Source organism: Aythya marila, assembly GCF_965140915.1.
Source record: "Aythya marila genome assembly, chromosome: 3".
Taxonomy (NCBI): Eukaryota; Metazoa; Chordata; class Aves; order Anseriformes; family Anatidae; genus Aythya; species Aythya marila.
Window position 1 is genome coordinate 13847031 of NC_139044.1, and position 16929 is coordinate 13863959.

Here is a 16929-nt window from a genome sequence, read left to right on the forward strand (position 1 = left end):
CTCCCAACCTCAAAGAACATCAAGCTCCATTTTGGAGAGAAGGCCGTCACAATCAAACGCTGATGAGAGCAATGCTCCTGGGTTTCGTAAGTTCATCCAACATTCCCTCTCCAAGCTTACTTGCGAACAATGAAATCACTTCATTATTTCCATCTGTAACAGCCAAATCATATGCTGATTGCCCTTTTGTATTCTTCTTTTTTATGCTTGCATTGCAGCTGTAAATAAAGAACAGATTGTGTTAAGCTACTTAGATTCATTTCAAGTTACTGGAGTTAGTAAAGTTGCTTCTAGGTAAATGTTGATGTGGAGTCGCTGCAGATTCCTGGATGCCTCTTCCTGCAAGGACAGAGCTGCAATAAGGGTGCTGAGGCTGGGGAAGGCTCTGGTCCTTCAGATCCGTGCAGGTGGGCTGTGGGCGGGTGCCCAGCTGCACACTTACCGTAGCAGGGCTTGGATGCACTCCTCTCCCTCTAATCCAAGCAGAACGGCCTCGTGGAGGGCGGTGTTGTTGTGCCTGCATGGGAGGAATCAGCAGTGTTCTTATACCTAAGGAAACCATCCGGGTACATAAAGGAATGGTATAGAAAATGAGTAGGAAGATAGAGAAGTAGTCACAGTGATCTCTTTCATAGGCTTTGGTGTGTGAATTAAGTTAATGGGAAAAGGAATTGAATAGAATAGCATTTTTAACTGAAATAACACCTTTTTGGTAAAACTTCAAAAGACCCGAGGTACAGTCACTGCTCACTTACAGTCCTGACTGCTGGTCAACGTGAGCACCTTTCTTCACGAGAAGAGGGATCGCTTCCGCGTGCCTGTTTAGGACAGCCACTGTCAGAGCCGGTCGGTCGTCATCGCCAGTGCAGTTTGGGTCAGCGCCCTGGGATGCGCAGGAGAGGGAAGGTAAGCTGTTTCTTACTGCACAGCCAAAACGTAGAGGTTGTGCTTTGCTTTGCTATACAAAAGGCTTTACCCTAAACTACACCATTCATATATCTTTTTTTCTTTCTGTGTGGCCTTGCCAAACCCAGAGGAGGATGCCCTAAACACCTGCAAAACAGAAACTGGGACAATAAAATAACTGTAAAGTATTTTTTCCTCATTTAAAATGCTCTTTCAACCTAAAGATTGCTGTACTGCTTGGATGTTGCCCCCGAAGCGTGAGGTTGAAGTTGTGTGCCAGGCTGATGTTAATTGCAGTAAGTGGTCAAAGAGCTGTAAGGTGAAGCAGTAACTTACTTCTCTGAGCAACCGTTCTATCAAAGTGGTTCTTCCTTTCCCATGGGGACCCAGTTCTTCCAGCAGTTGTCTGGACTCTGGCTGTGGAAACACAGAAAACAGCCATTAAGATTTCATGCGGGGAAAAGACAAGTGGACTCTTTTTGCATTTGACTAAAGGTTGGAAATGCACACAACAGTATGAATGCAGCTGAGGGAACAATGCCATATAGCTGAGCTTCAGTATTACCCACGACCCTTCTGTGGGAATTTTGGGTTCTGAGCAAATGTTGGATAACCCAGGCTAATACCTCAAGTCTTGAATCTGCAAATTATCAGCTTTACATCGATACACCTATGTCTGAGGCTTCCAGAACCAGTGGAAGTGTTTTATTTAGAAAATTAACATACTTGCCTTGCAGAAGTTAGTTAACCAAATCTTAAAACCAGAAATCTTTTTTTTTTCTTTTTCCCATCCTTCTACCTCCTTCCTTTCCCCTTTCAAAAGCCCAATAGCTTGGCCAAGCATTTTTCTCTGGACCCCATCGCAAAGCTCTGTGTCTCCCACCCGTTGAGTTAGCGAAGTGATCCAAACCTAGATAACAGCACATTGCACCTCTCAAACATTCTCTGCCATTACTGACAACGTTAATTCAGCAATGCTTCCAGGATGTTTGGTCTCTACTGGAAATAAAGCTTGCTTCTTGCATTAAGGTATCCCGTAGTTGTGCTGGCATCTCAGCTTGATGAAAAACAGAGCTGACCTAAATAAAAGCTTGCTGTATGGGTTTTGTTCAGCCAGACTGTGCAAATGGCAGCTATGACACAGCTAAGGTTATGTCCTGTGGCATCAGAGCCAGGTGTCAAGGGAAGATGGCAATGCCTCCTTCTGGTGCTGCTTCTTAGAGAAACTTGTAACAAAATCAGTCTGCGACAGCTTAGACCTGGTGCTGTGTCGTTAAAACAGAATGGATCAAAAAACGAGGGGAGCAATCTAATTAAGCTTTTGGTAGGAACAAAGCTTGTCTATTTCCAGTTTTGTAATAAGTGTCAGCCATCAGTTTTTCAGGTTTTATATTAAGTTGGACTTTTGTCTGTCCCCCCCCTCCCCCTTCCCTTGTTAGTGTTAAAAGCTTTCTATTTTTATCCTTGGATGCCCTCCTTCATATTAGTGCTGCTCTATATCTATTTCTTTTATTTTTCTGTACCAGCAGAAGATATTTACAGGGAGCTTATCTTGTTTTTCTGTAAGTGTTCTTGACTTTGTTCTCTTTATTTTGCCTCTTGAATGTGAAAGATCGTGATCTTCTTTGCCTACCAGAAAGGGAAACAAGCAAACAATTCAAAGTCAGTATCCTAACAAGAACTCGGGGGGAAAAAAAATCTGGAAATAATTTATCCAAAAATATTTTATTTTGTGCTGAAATGAAGGCAATATTTATAAACTTTCTACAAGAGAAAGTGATGAAATATTTGTTGCAGATCAGACTGGTTTTAACAAAAGGTTTGCACTCAAGCAGACTTAGAAACTTGCTATTTGGAAGTTAAGATTCAATGAAATGTAGAGTTCTGGGGGTTTGAGTCTTTTAACTAGCTGCAGCTATTCAACAGGCTTGACTTGGATTCATGAATTGTTTTGACCAAAAACCTCACAATTTTTTCAATGCTGTTTAGTTCTCAGATATTTAAGAACAAGACTAGAGGACCTTGAATAGATATGCATGTCCATTATTTTTAAGACACGCAATCTACCGCTGCACAGGAGGGCTGATAAATTGTGAAGCATGTGGGGACCCTGTGAGTTAGTGCTACTGGAGCCTGGAAGCACATCACTGGCAGTCTGGAAAACCAGCTCCGACTGCTGTTTGCAAAGTCTCACAGTAGAAGCACAAAGTGACCTCAATATGTACATGAACTGAAATGTCAGCTGACACCCGAAGCATTTCTGCTTTCTAATGCTGAATTTACAAATAATTTATGCAATGGAAACCAAAGTGCCATATGAGTTGCCTTAAAGGCTGAGCAGCTACTGACATCAATGGGAAATGCATAGTAAGCATCTCTGAAAACTAGAGTTGATGTATTTCAGCATTTCTTATCTTTACAAAATATACCAATGTTAAAGTCCCTGGCATAGCTCAAACATAGATGATATTGGTGCTTATGGCTTGTATTGGAAAAGAATATGCAGAGCATGTTTATCGCTAGAATAAAAACACTGCACTGAGCAGTGGCTGCAGTTTAGTGACCTCTCCAGCTGTCCTCTAGAGATGAATCATACCCATGAACTTTTGCCAGTCTGTACGTTGCTGAAATCGCAACTCAAACACATTTTGAGACTTCAACTTAGGAAGGTGCAGAATGTGCCAATTTATTAATGTGCCTGTCCCAGTCTGTAAGCACTAGTTCCCTGTTCTTGACTACTGTATTTGTTATATCATAAAGACAGAAAAAGAATCTCACCAAAACTAGTCTGGCTGCCATCCAGATCATCTCTGTCTTCTGTTACGCTATTTAGGTAATGATTATTGAATTTCACTGGTTTACTGGTATGAATATCCTGTAGGATGATCAAAATGCAGGAAGTTGATCAGACTATCATGCAATGCTGTTATAAACTCAGTAGCACAAAACAATAAAAAATTATATAGGCTTTAAATCAGTCTCAAATTAGCATAAAACATGATTATCTGTAATTAAACTCTGTTTTGACACAACATAATGTACTGTTTTTTCCTAAACTACGTGTTAGTTTGTTTTGATTTTTTAGAAACTGATACAACCTCACTGAAAAAAGCTTCGATTCTCATCCAAGTGGAAGTGCCACTGCCAGCTGAGAAATCTGATTAATTCCTCACTTGTGAAATGATGTGATACGCCTTTTCAGGCACCATTTGGCAAGGTAAGCTTTTTAAGATGCTACACAACAGATACAGTCTTAATTTTGGATCTTTGAAATGGCAGATTTACATCTTTGAAAAGCTGGAAATGAATATGTGGGTGGTTTTTTGGAACGTGGTGATTCCGTAGGTGGGAATTTAAGTGTTTGAATACTGTTAACAGGAGATTTGGTAAATGGTATCTCCAAACTATTAAAAATTACTAAGCTTGTTTCTTAAGAGCACAATATGTGGACTGAAGAAAAGGAGGTTCTAAGATCAGGAGCTAAGGGGTGCTAGAATGACTAAACATCAATAGAAAGAAGAATGTCAATATTACTAGAAAACTAACGAAAAGCAAGATGATAGCAACACAACCATGAAGTCTGGCTTAATCATATAAAGATACCTGTTCAACCAGCTCCAAAAGAAAAGAAAAAGATTCTTTTCTCTGAAGTGATGAGTTAACACCTTGCAAACAAAAGAATTTCTTGTTTAGACCTGAATTGAAAATGTATCAGTGTTACCCTGACTGCTCTAGCAACAGCTTTAGACCAGCTGCCTTACAACCGGCCGCATCCCCCAGACTGACCTTGTTACTAGCAAGAGCATAATTTAAGGTAACAGTGACTTGATAGTCGTTCTCACAGATGGCAGCAGAAGTAATCTGTAGGGAAAGAGCAACCGAGCAACTGTTAGTATCTCTTACAAAAAGGACACACATAATTTTTAGGAATAAGTCACAGTGATGGGATGCTGATGTTTATTGTGGAGCCAATGCACAAAATCACACACGGACAGTGGCCTTTGCCTGTTTCTGAAATGGCACCTGTACTTTAACTGAGGAAGGGACAGGTGGTGTTTTGATTAGCGGGGAACATCAGAATGATGGAATTGCCAAATTAACATAAAAGATGTGGTAATGCTATGTTTAATGAAAGTGCAGTCATTTTTCCACCCAAATTTTGCAGTTGTGTGAAAGGCTGTGTGGTCCTTAAGATTCCCCACGCCAGAAGAAGTGGCTGCTGCTTTAGTTGTACCAGCCCGTGGAGGTACAAGCTGTACTAAAACATAAGTAACTTTCTATATCTTTAAAAGTGTAGTGCTGACAAGAGTGCTCTTCAAGCTATATAAACAAATGGACAGGGGATTATACAGAATTGAAATGAAGCAGACAATGTTATATTGCAGCAGGTTGGGAATCCTGAGATAAGGTTGATTTTATCTCTAATCTGTATGATAACTGATAACAAGGCATTGAACCCAGAGAGTTGGCATCTACTTTGAAGCGCTTCTGTTACTTTTGTAGGCAGTGATTTCAAGACAATAGAATGACAAAAGGCCAGAAAAGCAGCAGGAGTAGCCAGTTCTAGGTGATTCAGGCATATCCCGAATTCTCTGGCAAAGGAAATGAGTTGCAGTGGACGTACACCTCATGTCCTGTACCATCTATACCAAGCAGATATCTTTTATGTTTATATTTGCATTAGTTTCTGAACACTGGTGTACTAAAGAGGTCTCAGATGTAATTTGGATGCAAAATATCTGCTGTTAAGCCTCCCAAAAAAATAATGTGACCAAATACCAATTACATTTGTCATCCTTAGTATTCATTAGCTTTTCTAGAGTTGTTTCTATGTGCTACAATAACTTTTTTTTGATTGATATGCTGTATCTCTCAGGTCAGGATAAGATGTAGTGAGTTTAAACTGTAACGGGAGATTCAGGTCAGTCACCAAGAAAGAGCTTCCCAGTATCTATGCCAGCTTAAGGAATTGCCAACCCTACTTCTGCCTGCATCCTACTTTCAGCTTTTTTTTTTTTTTTTTTTTTTTTTTTCCTCTAGCGCTGATGCACCTTTTTTTTTCCTTTCTTTCCTTTTTTCCAACTATTTTTAGCCTTGGTCAGTTCATTGATCCCAGTAGACAGACCATTGGCACAGGCAGTTGTGCTGGCATCACCAGGAAGCAGCGAGGGGGGGAAGCAACTCCTTAATCCAGCAGGGCTGCCAAAGAAAGCAATACAGTGCTTCAGCTGAACTGCAAAGGATAATTGAGCGCAGAAATGGACTGCCTGGGGCAATTGTGAAATCTCCATTGTTGGTGAATTTTAAAAGCTTCAAGACAAACATCTGTCAGGAACCGTTTAGGCAGAGCTGTTCCTCTCTCAGGACAGGGACCAAATGATCTCTCAGTCATTCCAGCCCTGTCTTCTAGGACTGTTTAGACAGGGTCTCCAGTTGCCACCTTTGGTTGCTATCACCCTTTAAATCATTTTAATGCAGGTTGGTGCACTGAAGACCAGGTCTCCAGTATGGAAGGAATACACTCTTCCACTACTGGTATAGTTTACATTAGAAGTAGGCTATATAACCAAAGAGAATTGCTGCTATCTGCTGGTGTAATCTAGCTCTAAGTTGGGGCAAGCATATCATCTAAATCCAATTTCTAGCAGGGTTTATTTAACTGACCAACTACACAGATGTCAGTTGGCTCTTCTTTTTCTTGATTGCCTGCTGCAGGATTCTGTAAAAGCAGCTGAGCAAGAGCTTTCTGGCTTCTATCACTTCTCTTACAGCTGTGAGGTGAGAGAAGAAAAGAAACTGCCATATTAAAAAGAAAGCAGAAAAAAATCTTCAGTGAAAGACTAAGAAAGAAATGGAACAACAAAAACAAACATCCCCACATATAAACAAGTTTAGGTCTAAAGAAAACATAGGTATGTATTTTTCTAGTGTTTATCTAGCAGCCAAAATGTTCTTCTCATGACACTTCACGGGAAGATATTACTCACAAGGCCCTTCCTACCTTTCCCATTCGAGGTTCTCCAATCAGTGCTCTGAATTCAAGGTTGTTCTGGGCGTAGCTTCTAAGGTGAGCACAGACATGATCCAGCTGCTTTCTCCAGTAACCTGATCAGAGAGAGTTAAGCAGGACAAAAAAATCCTTGAGATTGTGGTTAACATTTCTTCTGCTCATTTGATTAAATGATTTAAAAAAATAGCAGATTTTCACTGCATACATTTCAATTTTATATGGGAGAGCGTGTTAAAAGCTTCAGCATTCCTGCTCTTTTGCCTGTCAGAATCTCTTTGAAAGAGTTACCACGCTGTTATGCTGGTACAGGGCATGAAACACTTGTTGCATACGTCCTGTATTCAAAACTCAGCTTAAGCCATTCAGAGTTTTTGCATCTATCATACAACTACTTTCACAGCAGCTTTCTGTTTTCATTAGAGAAAGAAAGAAAAGGTCTTGGTCTCATTCTTAAATGGTTGTTATCAGGATAAATCTATTTTTGAGCACACTTATGGGAAGTACAGCATATGATTTATTTTGTTGTAAATAAATTGGGTAGGCAAGGTAATCTTGTTTAGCTTACACAGTGAAGTTGCTCTGACCTTACCTGTCCCCTCACGGTAAGTGAAGCTCATAACAGTGAAAAGAAGCCAAGTCAGAAGCGCTGCTTTCTGACATTTACAAGAGAAAACACAAGTGCACAAGGACTTCTGTGCTTGGAGGACTCTTTCTAAGTCAGAGCTGGTAGAAATTATGACAAACTAAAAGCACAAGTCTTAGTTGTCAGGCAGCTTTAAGGAATATAAAAAAGAAGGATGGTTGACCCACAAAGCAACATAAATTGTAAAAACAAGTTGAATACAAGTTGAAAATACTAATTAAAAATCTAAGCTATGGTACTACCTTATGAGTGATCCCTCCAGGGATGTCAGTATTATTTGCAATAAACTGGTTGATGACTAGCCTAGGTCCTCAGCTTCCTTTCATTAAAAAAAAAATCCAGATGGCCAGGAACATATTCTTGCTCTTTTGACTTTTTATTACATCTAAAAGGCTTTTGGGCAGTGTTGATAGAATACTTCAATTCATGCTGTTGTTTACACTTAGATCACACTGATTTACAGATTGTTAGAGTGGAAAAGGGGAGGTATCTTTGTAAAGTTTACCTGGTAGATGACTTAGCTCCAGAACAGAATGAAAATACAGCAAAAAGAAAGAAATATAGTACACGTCAGAGGATTCGTATTTTGGTACTGCTGTTATTTCACCCTGTCCTAACAGTTTATTTTTGATCCTCACAAAAGAGAAGGTTAGTTAATGGCTGATATGGTCAAGGACAGCAACAACAAATTGCTTATTAAATCACTTGCATTTAATAACTTTAATATCAAATGTCTGATACTATTTGAATTCAAGAAAAACAGACCTATCTGGCCTATATAAACAAGATTTCTTGGTGTGATAGCATATGGTCTTGTTGATATATGTAGTGTCAAGCCCTTTAGACAGCTTAGCATCAAGGAAATAGAGCAGCAGGAAATACTTGACTGTAGCAGACATTTATTGATTTATAGAATGAAATATATTTCCCAGGCCTTGGCAGTGTCTGAAGGAGAACACATTACACAGTGCACCTTCAACAAAGTTGATGTTTCTAACTGGAAAAAAATTAACAAGTCTGGTGTAGGACAAAAACAGAATTTATTCCCAACCTTTCCTAGTAAAAGGAGTTCTCTTACAAGTCAAGAGCTGGACTTCTGACAGAGACACATGAATGTTTAGTGTTACTATTTTTTTTTTTTCAGTATTATTGTAGGCCAGTCCTTTATGATCTCTGAATAGATTAAGCTCTCTCACATGTTGAGTTGAGTCAAATGTTTTATTTCCTACAGTCATGTCTCCAAGAGAACATGCCACATTTCAGAGCAAGCGAGTAGGAAAAAAAATTTCTCTAGTAATAATTTAAAAAGCAAAAGTGCATCACGTTCATATTTATATACAGAGTCAAAACAGGAAATTCTAACATTCATTAGCACCCAAGAGATAAATAACTCTGATAACGGCCTGAGGGGTTGACAGCAGTCAACTGATTCCACAAAGAACTCCTGCTGACCAAACCAGCAACTGCAAAACAAAGCAGTCTGCAGTAGTGATACAGTAGTCCCCGCATGGACGGTCTCTGCAGTGAGACAGATACCTTAGGGGGACGGAAAAAGGGGACTACAAGAGCTCTCAAAATTTCTACCAACCCTTATTTCTTGTAATGCCGTTAAGAATCCGTTTCTCTGTTTTAGTTTGTGTTGCTTCCAAGACTTATATCATTTATTTCACAACAGCATTCCAAACAGATTTTTCACGTAGACGTGTCTCATCGTATTTTTCAAGTGCTACAACCCCCAGCACATCAGAGTTTTGTTAAATAATACTCCCAGCAGGCTCTATTGCAGTACTAACCGAACTTAACTTTTGGCATGGAATAGGGGTTGTTTAGTGGTTTCCAATTCAAATATAGGACACGCATGCCCCTGATCTTGTGGGATCTGAAAAAAATCAAACTACTAGCAAGCTAGGAAAAGTGTACAGGACTCGTTAGCCACAACTTTGATGATTGTTGACAGGCTTTCTTTTAGCTATTATTGGAGATCGGTGATCTAATTTCTAAGGCACTGCGTTTCCAGTTGAAAAGACAGATTTGTAAAGAAGTTAATGACCTGCTGATGGCACATTCCATAGACTATAATCTTACGAAGAAAAACAGTCATATTTCACACCTTTGTTTTGAGTAAGAATTTTCCTTTATGATTACATAAAATCAAACTCTTTCTAACCTTTTCCAGGACTGATGGCTGTCAGGAGAGGCTTACGATCACTCATTTTCTCCAGCTTTTCTTTGTGTAAAATCAGCTCAAGTTCCTTCTTTTCCAACAGTTTGCTAGATGGGTAAAAAAGTCCAATGGTTTGGGTTCCTTTATCTTCTGTTTCTTTTAGATCTACCCTTGATTTGGACAAGGAAATAGGAAGAGACTGCCAGGCAACTTGAGCTTGAAGTGGTTTAGTCTGTGGGAGAGTGTGGAGGGGAAGAAAAAGTGTAAGTAAAATAAGTAGATATAATTAAATGGCTTACACGCAAAAATAAACTAAAACAGTATAAAATTGTAAAGAATGACAAAGCTACAAGGGAGAATCATTAACCATTACTGATTATCATTACCAATCAGTAACGATGATGTGATTTATCACAAATATTCAAGAAAGCAAAACTCTTCATGACTGTCAGAAGAATCAGGCCGCTTAGCTGTCCTTGCTAAGTGTTATGGTCTCTTCTTAAAACACAGTTTTCAATGCATGAAGGATTACTTTGTATTAGTAGGACACAGTAATTCATGAGTAGTAAGATAAAATACTTACAGAATGAAAACTTTTGAAAAACGGCTAGTTTCCCACTTTGATATTTAGAATGAGGCTTTTAAAGCCTTTGGCTAAGGCTACATTTTTGCAGAAAATGGCTCTCAGAATAAACATATGCTTGGTTTTGGTTCAGAATTCTCACAGAAACATCTTAAAAAAGAAGCTGTGTTGATTTATACCAGTAGTGGACTGGCCTATCCTTTAGCTGTGTTCAAGCCTGGCTTTGTAATACTGTGTGTCTTACCTCAGAAAACCTCAGCGAGTCCCCAGCATCCATGAGAACTCCATTCTGGGAGCTCACCCTTGATGGAGGCTCTATGTAAACACCACAAAACGCACAGAACCGAGCATATGGACGGTTGTCTGTACCACACTTGAAACAAGAAAAGTAGCACGGAGGAGGATCAGGCTGGAAAGTTTAATGAAATACTTGTTACTACAGAAACATACGATGAGCAGTTCAGGAGAGATAAAAACAATGACACAAATTAAAAGGAAGCAAAATAAGAATACCTAAAGTGATTAGAATAGTAACTAGGGTACCAGACTGTTAACACACCGGCAGATGCAAGACAGTGAATCTTTAGTGATCTCAGCACTGTGTTAAGGAGGCAAACATTTTTTTCCAGACAGATTTACTATTTTGGTATATTATTTTTAATGTATACTTCCAAAAACATTTATGTTCTTTGTCAAAACCCTGTCATTACTAGTGTGGTGCTCTAATACCAAATATTGACTGAAATTCTTCCAGTTTAAGCTTTTGAGCTTTCCTGGAACAGTATAGATAGCAATAATTGTGCATGCATGCAGGGGAGTGCTTAAAATTTTATGTAGACTCAGCTCACGTTAAAAAAAAAAATGTTATTCTCCACCAGTGTGATGTTACCTTGAAACACTACAAACAAAATACATGTCCAAAGAAAATGTTCACGTTGGTTGTACCATGCAAAACTCAACAGAGAATCAGTTGATAAAACACTTGTCTTTACTGAAGTTAATGAGGTCTTCAGCCAAAAGAACCACATTTATCATCTTATCTCTGGTAATTCCCTGTACAGATGATCATGGCCCAGCGTAGTTGTGGGAAAGCTTGAGTTAGGTTAGCCTATGCTTTAGCCTTTGATGGATAAGCTACTTTGGTGGAGTACACAGCTATTGCATCTTATCTGATGCAATGAGGTAATGCTCGTTGGCCCCACAGCAATTTATTTACATCTCTAAAACCCTAAGTCATTGACAAAAGTAGGGTCAAGAAGTTTTTAATTAACCTGAGCATTTAATGTTTCTTTATATTATCCTATGTGCTTTAAGCAAGTATTTTGATAATAATAAACTATGTACTAACTGATAAGAGTTTTGTGAAGATTGAAAGTGTTTCAGCTCATAGATGAGTAAAACCAGATTTGTCAACGCAAACACCAACAGCATGTACCTTGGCTCCACACCAGTCACAGAAACGAGCATCACACTGGTTAACACGATTGCATTTTGAGCAGGAAATTGTCTTCCCTTGCTGGCTGCTATAAGGTGGGGGGGTATCTCTTTGAAGCACGTGCTAGTAAAACAAAACAAACATCAGGCAGAAACTACTTCTTATAAAGAAAAGTTCAGTAGCTAACTAAGGCAAAATAGAAAATTAAGCAACTTTGATAAAATAATGTGCAGTCTAAAAGAATTATTTCAATGTAGAATAAGCAACAGACTGATTTTGATCTAACTTGCAACATTTCAAAAGCACTGTAAAATGTGGCATTAATTTGTTTGTTTGATTGTTTTAGTAGGAATAAGTGCAAAAAATTTATTTCCTTATCAGTTGTGTCCTTAATTTATATTGAGTACTTTATTAATATGGCCCCATGTGTAAGTACACTTGAAATAAACAGGGAGGATGCTCTGCTGGCAAACTTATATTTTCAAATCCAAAACACAACTGCTATTTTTCTTATTACCTTTTAAAGTCTTTGTTGTGGTATGGTGGGAAGAGTGTGTTCAGAAAACAAGTTTTTTTTTTTCCCAGTTTGATATTTGCTACATAAATATTTTTGTACCCTTTTACCTCGTACAAGTTATATATTACCTAGTTTTCCCACTACAATTAACTTATATGGGTATACAAAAGAAAACAGATTTTGCAGCTGAAACTTGGAGGTTGATCCTAGCTAGGACAAACAAGTCTTAAAATGTTTTGTTAGGTTTTGCCTCAGGAGTCTAACAGGGATATAAGTCCAAGCATGTTATTAGTCTAAATTATTTTATAACCATTAATAGTACTTAATGGTCATTAATAATAATTAATAGTAACCAGTTTCATTACTAATGATCAATTATTCAGGACTTGTTATTGGTCATCACTAATTACTAATTAATCACTATAACTAGTAACATTTGTGATCGCTATTAATAGTAATTCAGTGAGCAGTGAAATTTCTCTTAGCTTCTACAGAGCTCGCCATTAAAGTCATATGCCTAACTTTATGTGGTTACACATTCACATCTGCATTCAGTGAAGCAGTTAAATACATGATTATCTTCTTTAAACAAGGATAGATTTCATCTGAAATTCACTTTGAAATTCACTGGCTGAAATGTGGCCTAAGTGAAATATATCTTAAGCTTTTTATATAAGACCTCTTTTTAGCAAGGAATCCAATAAGTAAGCTAAACTGGGAGTTGAAACAGACAGTAATTTTACGGGGAACATTTATTGTGTTTCTCCCCTCAGTGCAGAATCACTGACAAATACAAGCACAGTAGCTGTATGTGCATAGGGGCAGCAGCAAACTGAGTTAACAAAAATAAGGTAAAAGATTATTTTGTTTTCATAAAGTAATCAAGATGAGTGAGAATGATCTTTTGGATGTATCTACTCGAGTTCTGTATTGCAACTAATTATTTGGATATCAGCAAGACTCCCAAAGAGTCCCTATTTTTTTAAGTGCATTCTGAGCTTTGCAATCCTGACTTCCAAAGGAGAAATTTGGAGGTATAGGGTTTATTTGTAATATTTAGCTTGGTATTTGTGATGGCACATCAGTGAGAGTACTGGTCTGGAACATGGCGTGTGGGAGGGATTCTCTGCTTTTGTAAAAAGGCACAAAGGGATAGTAATTCATTTTTCAAAAGAAAATAACTTTATGTTTTGACTTGGGTAACCCAACTGCAATTGATGCAAGAAGCCTTACCATCTGTGCTTCAGGCAGTTTGCTTTCACAAGTCACACAATATTTATGGTGAAGAGGATTTCCTGTGCCGCATGCCTGACAAAGTACTTTGCCCTTTTAAATAGAAAAAGAATATGTTTCACATGGTATTTGAAAACTGTTAGCAACAATAATAAGAAGAGGACTCGATCACAGAAAGTACTGTGGTTATTCAGCTCTGCAGATAGAAGAGATCCTTCAAGTCTGTGCTGTGGAGTTAGGTTTTAGTTAAGCCATATTGCCTAGTCATCACAAATTTGTGTATCTTGGTGCCAGTTTTGTTTAAGCTATGGTACAGGTCACTTGGGAGATCTGTCATCAGTAACTCCAGACCTTTTTATACATTAGTTTCAGATTGCTTCGTCAATTACCTTCAAGCAGATGTTGGTTTGGGGCTGCAGCTGTGGAGCTATTGGTGACTCACATACAATGCAGGTGGGTGTATTCATTGGCACGAGATGTCTGCATTCAAGACATGGTGCCATCTGAAAGAAAAGACACATTATACCTTATTAAGGACTGTGATGAGATCATTAAGTTTATCATGAGATCATTATGGTTATCGTGAGATTTTCAATATTTTGCTTATTAAAGTCTACATCAGCAGCAGTCACTGTAAACACAGCAATTGACAGGAAAATAATATTGATATAGAGGTCAAAGGCTATTGAGAAATCACAAAGACAACCAGAAAGAGAATGCTTTAGTGATGACTATCGTGTGCCAGAAAGGTGTTAAATTATTTTTCAGTAGATTTAAATGCTACCATAATATGTGTGTAGGTATTTCAAATCCTTCTAACTATGAACCTCATCTAAAGAGGTGCTGAATATTTTCAGTCATCACTTGAGACTACAGCATTGTCCCAGACAAGACATCTTTTTGAGGATACAGAAAAAAAAAATCACCTTTGACGTGTTAGATAGGGTTACTATTTCATGAGAAGAGATCACGGAAGACAGGCATCACTGTAAAAACTCAGGGTGCTCTTGCATATGCATGCATACCGCTGTTAAAATCTTCAGGCAAACTAGATGGATCTTCTACAGCTATGACACAAGCACTAGTCACTAACTTCACTATTCAGCACTGGAATAAGATGCACATGCAGATCCTGAAGATGTAGTGGTTGTTGTTGCGGGACGAAGAGGAAGCTGAATTTGGTGATGTTTCCCAACAGAAGTGAATAAAACACAATTTACCTTTTTGATGTTATCCTTATTAAAATATATAGCACTTGAAGCAATCCATGGTTAGTTTTGCCCATCATTTAAGAATTACTTTGGACCCACTGCTGAAGTTACAAAACAAATTAAAACAAAACAAGCAGAACTCCCTAAAAGAAACTGTGACTAAATAATGAATATGTAGTTTGCTGAGGAAGGTTGGTCCTATGAAGAGGATTTGTTGTGTTATGATTTTTGCTGACCTGTGCTCCTTCAGGGGGCGGGAACTGACGTACTGGCACAGGTGGGATAGGAGATCCACATTCCTGGCAGAAGTGAGCCAAGGGGTCAGACAAGCGAGGTGCGGAACAGTGTGCACATCTGAGAATAAGAGCAAACTACCTGAGCATATTTTGGTATTTTTTCTAATTTGAAAAGACAGCTTTTCCTGTGATCGTACAAGCGTTAGGAATTTTTAAAAGGATGGTAAGAAAGTTTATAACATTAAACACTGATATGAAAATAAAGTTATATATGAGAGAGAATTTTCAAAGCACTAAACTAGATCATATTCTGCTGCTATAAGCCAGTATCTGCTTTGTCTTTCCTAATTTTTAATAGAGTCTCATAGTATTATCAACTTGGTTGCTAGTAGCAATTGCTCTGTTACCTTCCAAGGACAAAGATGTTAAAAGCAGAAGTCACTTACCTGAGGAAATTCGTCTCCCTCTGGATCCTTGCCACCTGTGTGCTTGCTAAGCTTTTTCGGCTAGTCACCACAGAAGAAGTAGCAAACTGAAAAAAAGGCAATTCTTTAGCATTAATTAGCTAATGTTTGCAAAATGCATAGAAGATACACACAATTGCATCTAACAGATTCAGCTAAAGACATGTTATTTGAGTTAAAGTGCACTGAAATGCAGTGCATTAAAGAGCATCTACTGCATCTTGATTCCCCCATTAGCTGTTTTAAGGACCCACATCCTTTTCTTCTAATTCTTCTTCAAAAAAATATTTACTTCCAAGTGAGCATTACTAGATCTTAAGTTTTATATATTGCTAATTGCAGATTCAGTAATGTATTAGAAGAGGATTAGTAGGAATGCAGGCATTGCTAATTTGCCTTGCCTCATTTTGTCTTTATTGGTAACTCTGTACTGCTTCGGGCATCCCTATTCCAGCGTGTCATTACCTATACATTCAAAGTAGTGCCATACAGCACAGTCCAAAGTATTTGCTTCTGAGAGATTATATGAAAACGATCACAAATTTTCAAATCTTTGCATTTTTTAGAGCTCAGTTATTTTGATAGACTGTTATGTTTTAATTCAACACCCCTCTGCTTGCCTGTAATGACTCTGTTGGTAGTGCTGAGATGGATTCCTCTCTGCATCCTGTTGTTTCCAAATGGCAGTTCAGGAGCTGTGGTCCTTGCAGGGACTTGCGATAAGTCTTTTTTTCTGTTTCCAAGTCTAAAATTACAAACCTGTTATTCCACTGTCATTCACTTCATGGAGTTAAGATATATGTTAACATGAACATTATATGCTCTCAAGTTTTATGTCCCAATAGGCAAGCATATTTCTAGTCATTATTCCAAAATTATTTTCAAATCCATATTTTGGGTTAAAACAAACTCCATGGAATTACAGGAAGTTAAACTAGAAGAAACCTCATTCCTCTCTAAAAGAGCATACTTTTATATTTTTCTCTGTTTAGGCTTTTCTTCCTTCCTACATTGTCAAAAAATCCATCTTATAAGAGTAAATTAATTCGTAAACATTAATGTGATTCCCTATTCTTAAACACTCCCATTCCTGTGACCATGGGATAAAAGCCCTTATACAGGAAATCTGGGTCAAGCTTTCATTTTTGCTTTGTGTATTTATTTTGGAATCTTACTGCTGGCAACACTCAAATATCAGTAAAAAAAAAAAAAAAAAAAAAAAAAAAAAAAAACTGTAAAGGATTTGCAATCCAATCAATTTAACAGCATTTTCTGGCACAAACGGGGGCTTTGTTATGTTGCTCAAACTGAACAACCTTTTTTAAAATGTTTTTAAGAGGCAATTTGATATGTGTAAAGGCAATTTTTGTTCTCTGTTTGCAGTGCTAAGAACTGGAAATTGGAATTCCCAAAAGATGTTTAGTCTTTTGAGGTGGTTTTGAAACGACCTGTATTTTAATAATGATATAAGATGAAAACCTTACCCTGTCTACTTTCAGCTAAGAGAGAAGTATATTTCAGCTTTAT

At 38.0% G+C, this 16929-nt stretch overlaps 2 protein-coding genes across 3 annotated transcripts in view; one reads left to right on the top strand and one right to left on the bottom strand.

Moving 5' to 3' along the window:
* DZANK1 (double zinc ribbon and ankyrin repeat domains 1) overlaps positions 1-16929 on the bottom strand; it is a gene marked incomplete at its 5' end in the record, with an annotated part of 19711 nt that continues 2782 nt past the window's right edge. The window contains 16 exons of the mRNA XM_082757463.1: positions 1-218; positions 443-517; positions 756-883; positions 1243-1323; positions 2447-2535; positions 3685-3781; positions 4693-4767; positions 6908-7011; positions 9727-9955; positions 10551-10715; positions 11742-11864; positions 13492-13584; positions 13881-13994; positions 14939-15056; positions 15385-15470; positions 16023-16147. Of these exons, the coding sequence (XP_082613589.1) occupies positions 53-218; positions 443-517; positions 756-883; positions 1243-1323; positions 2447-2535; positions 3685-3781; positions 4693-4767; positions 6908-7011; positions 9727-9955; positions 10551-10715; positions 11742-11864; positions 13492-13584; positions 13881-13994; positions 14939-15056; positions 15385-15470; positions 16023-16147 (1868 nt within the window). The 3' untranslated portion in view covers positions 1-52. The remainder of the gene's footprint in view (positions 219-442; positions 518-755; positions 884-1242; positions 1324-2446; positions 2536-3684; positions 3782-4692; positions 4768-6907; positions 7012-9726; positions 9956-10550; positions 10716-11741; positions 11865-13491; positions 13585-13880; positions 13995-14938; positions 15057-15384; positions 15471-16022; positions 16148-16929) is intronic.
* The window catches only part of POLR3F (RNA polymerase III subunit F), a 25576-nt gene continuing 12539 nt past the window's right edge, over positions 3893-16929 (top strand). For both annotated transcript variants that reach the window (XM_082757465.1, XM_082757464.1), the window contains exons 1-2: positions 3893-4123; positions 13858-13944. The gene's annotated coding sequence lies outside the window, so the exon portion shown is untranslated. The remainder of the gene's footprint in view (positions 4124-13857; positions 13945-16929) is intronic.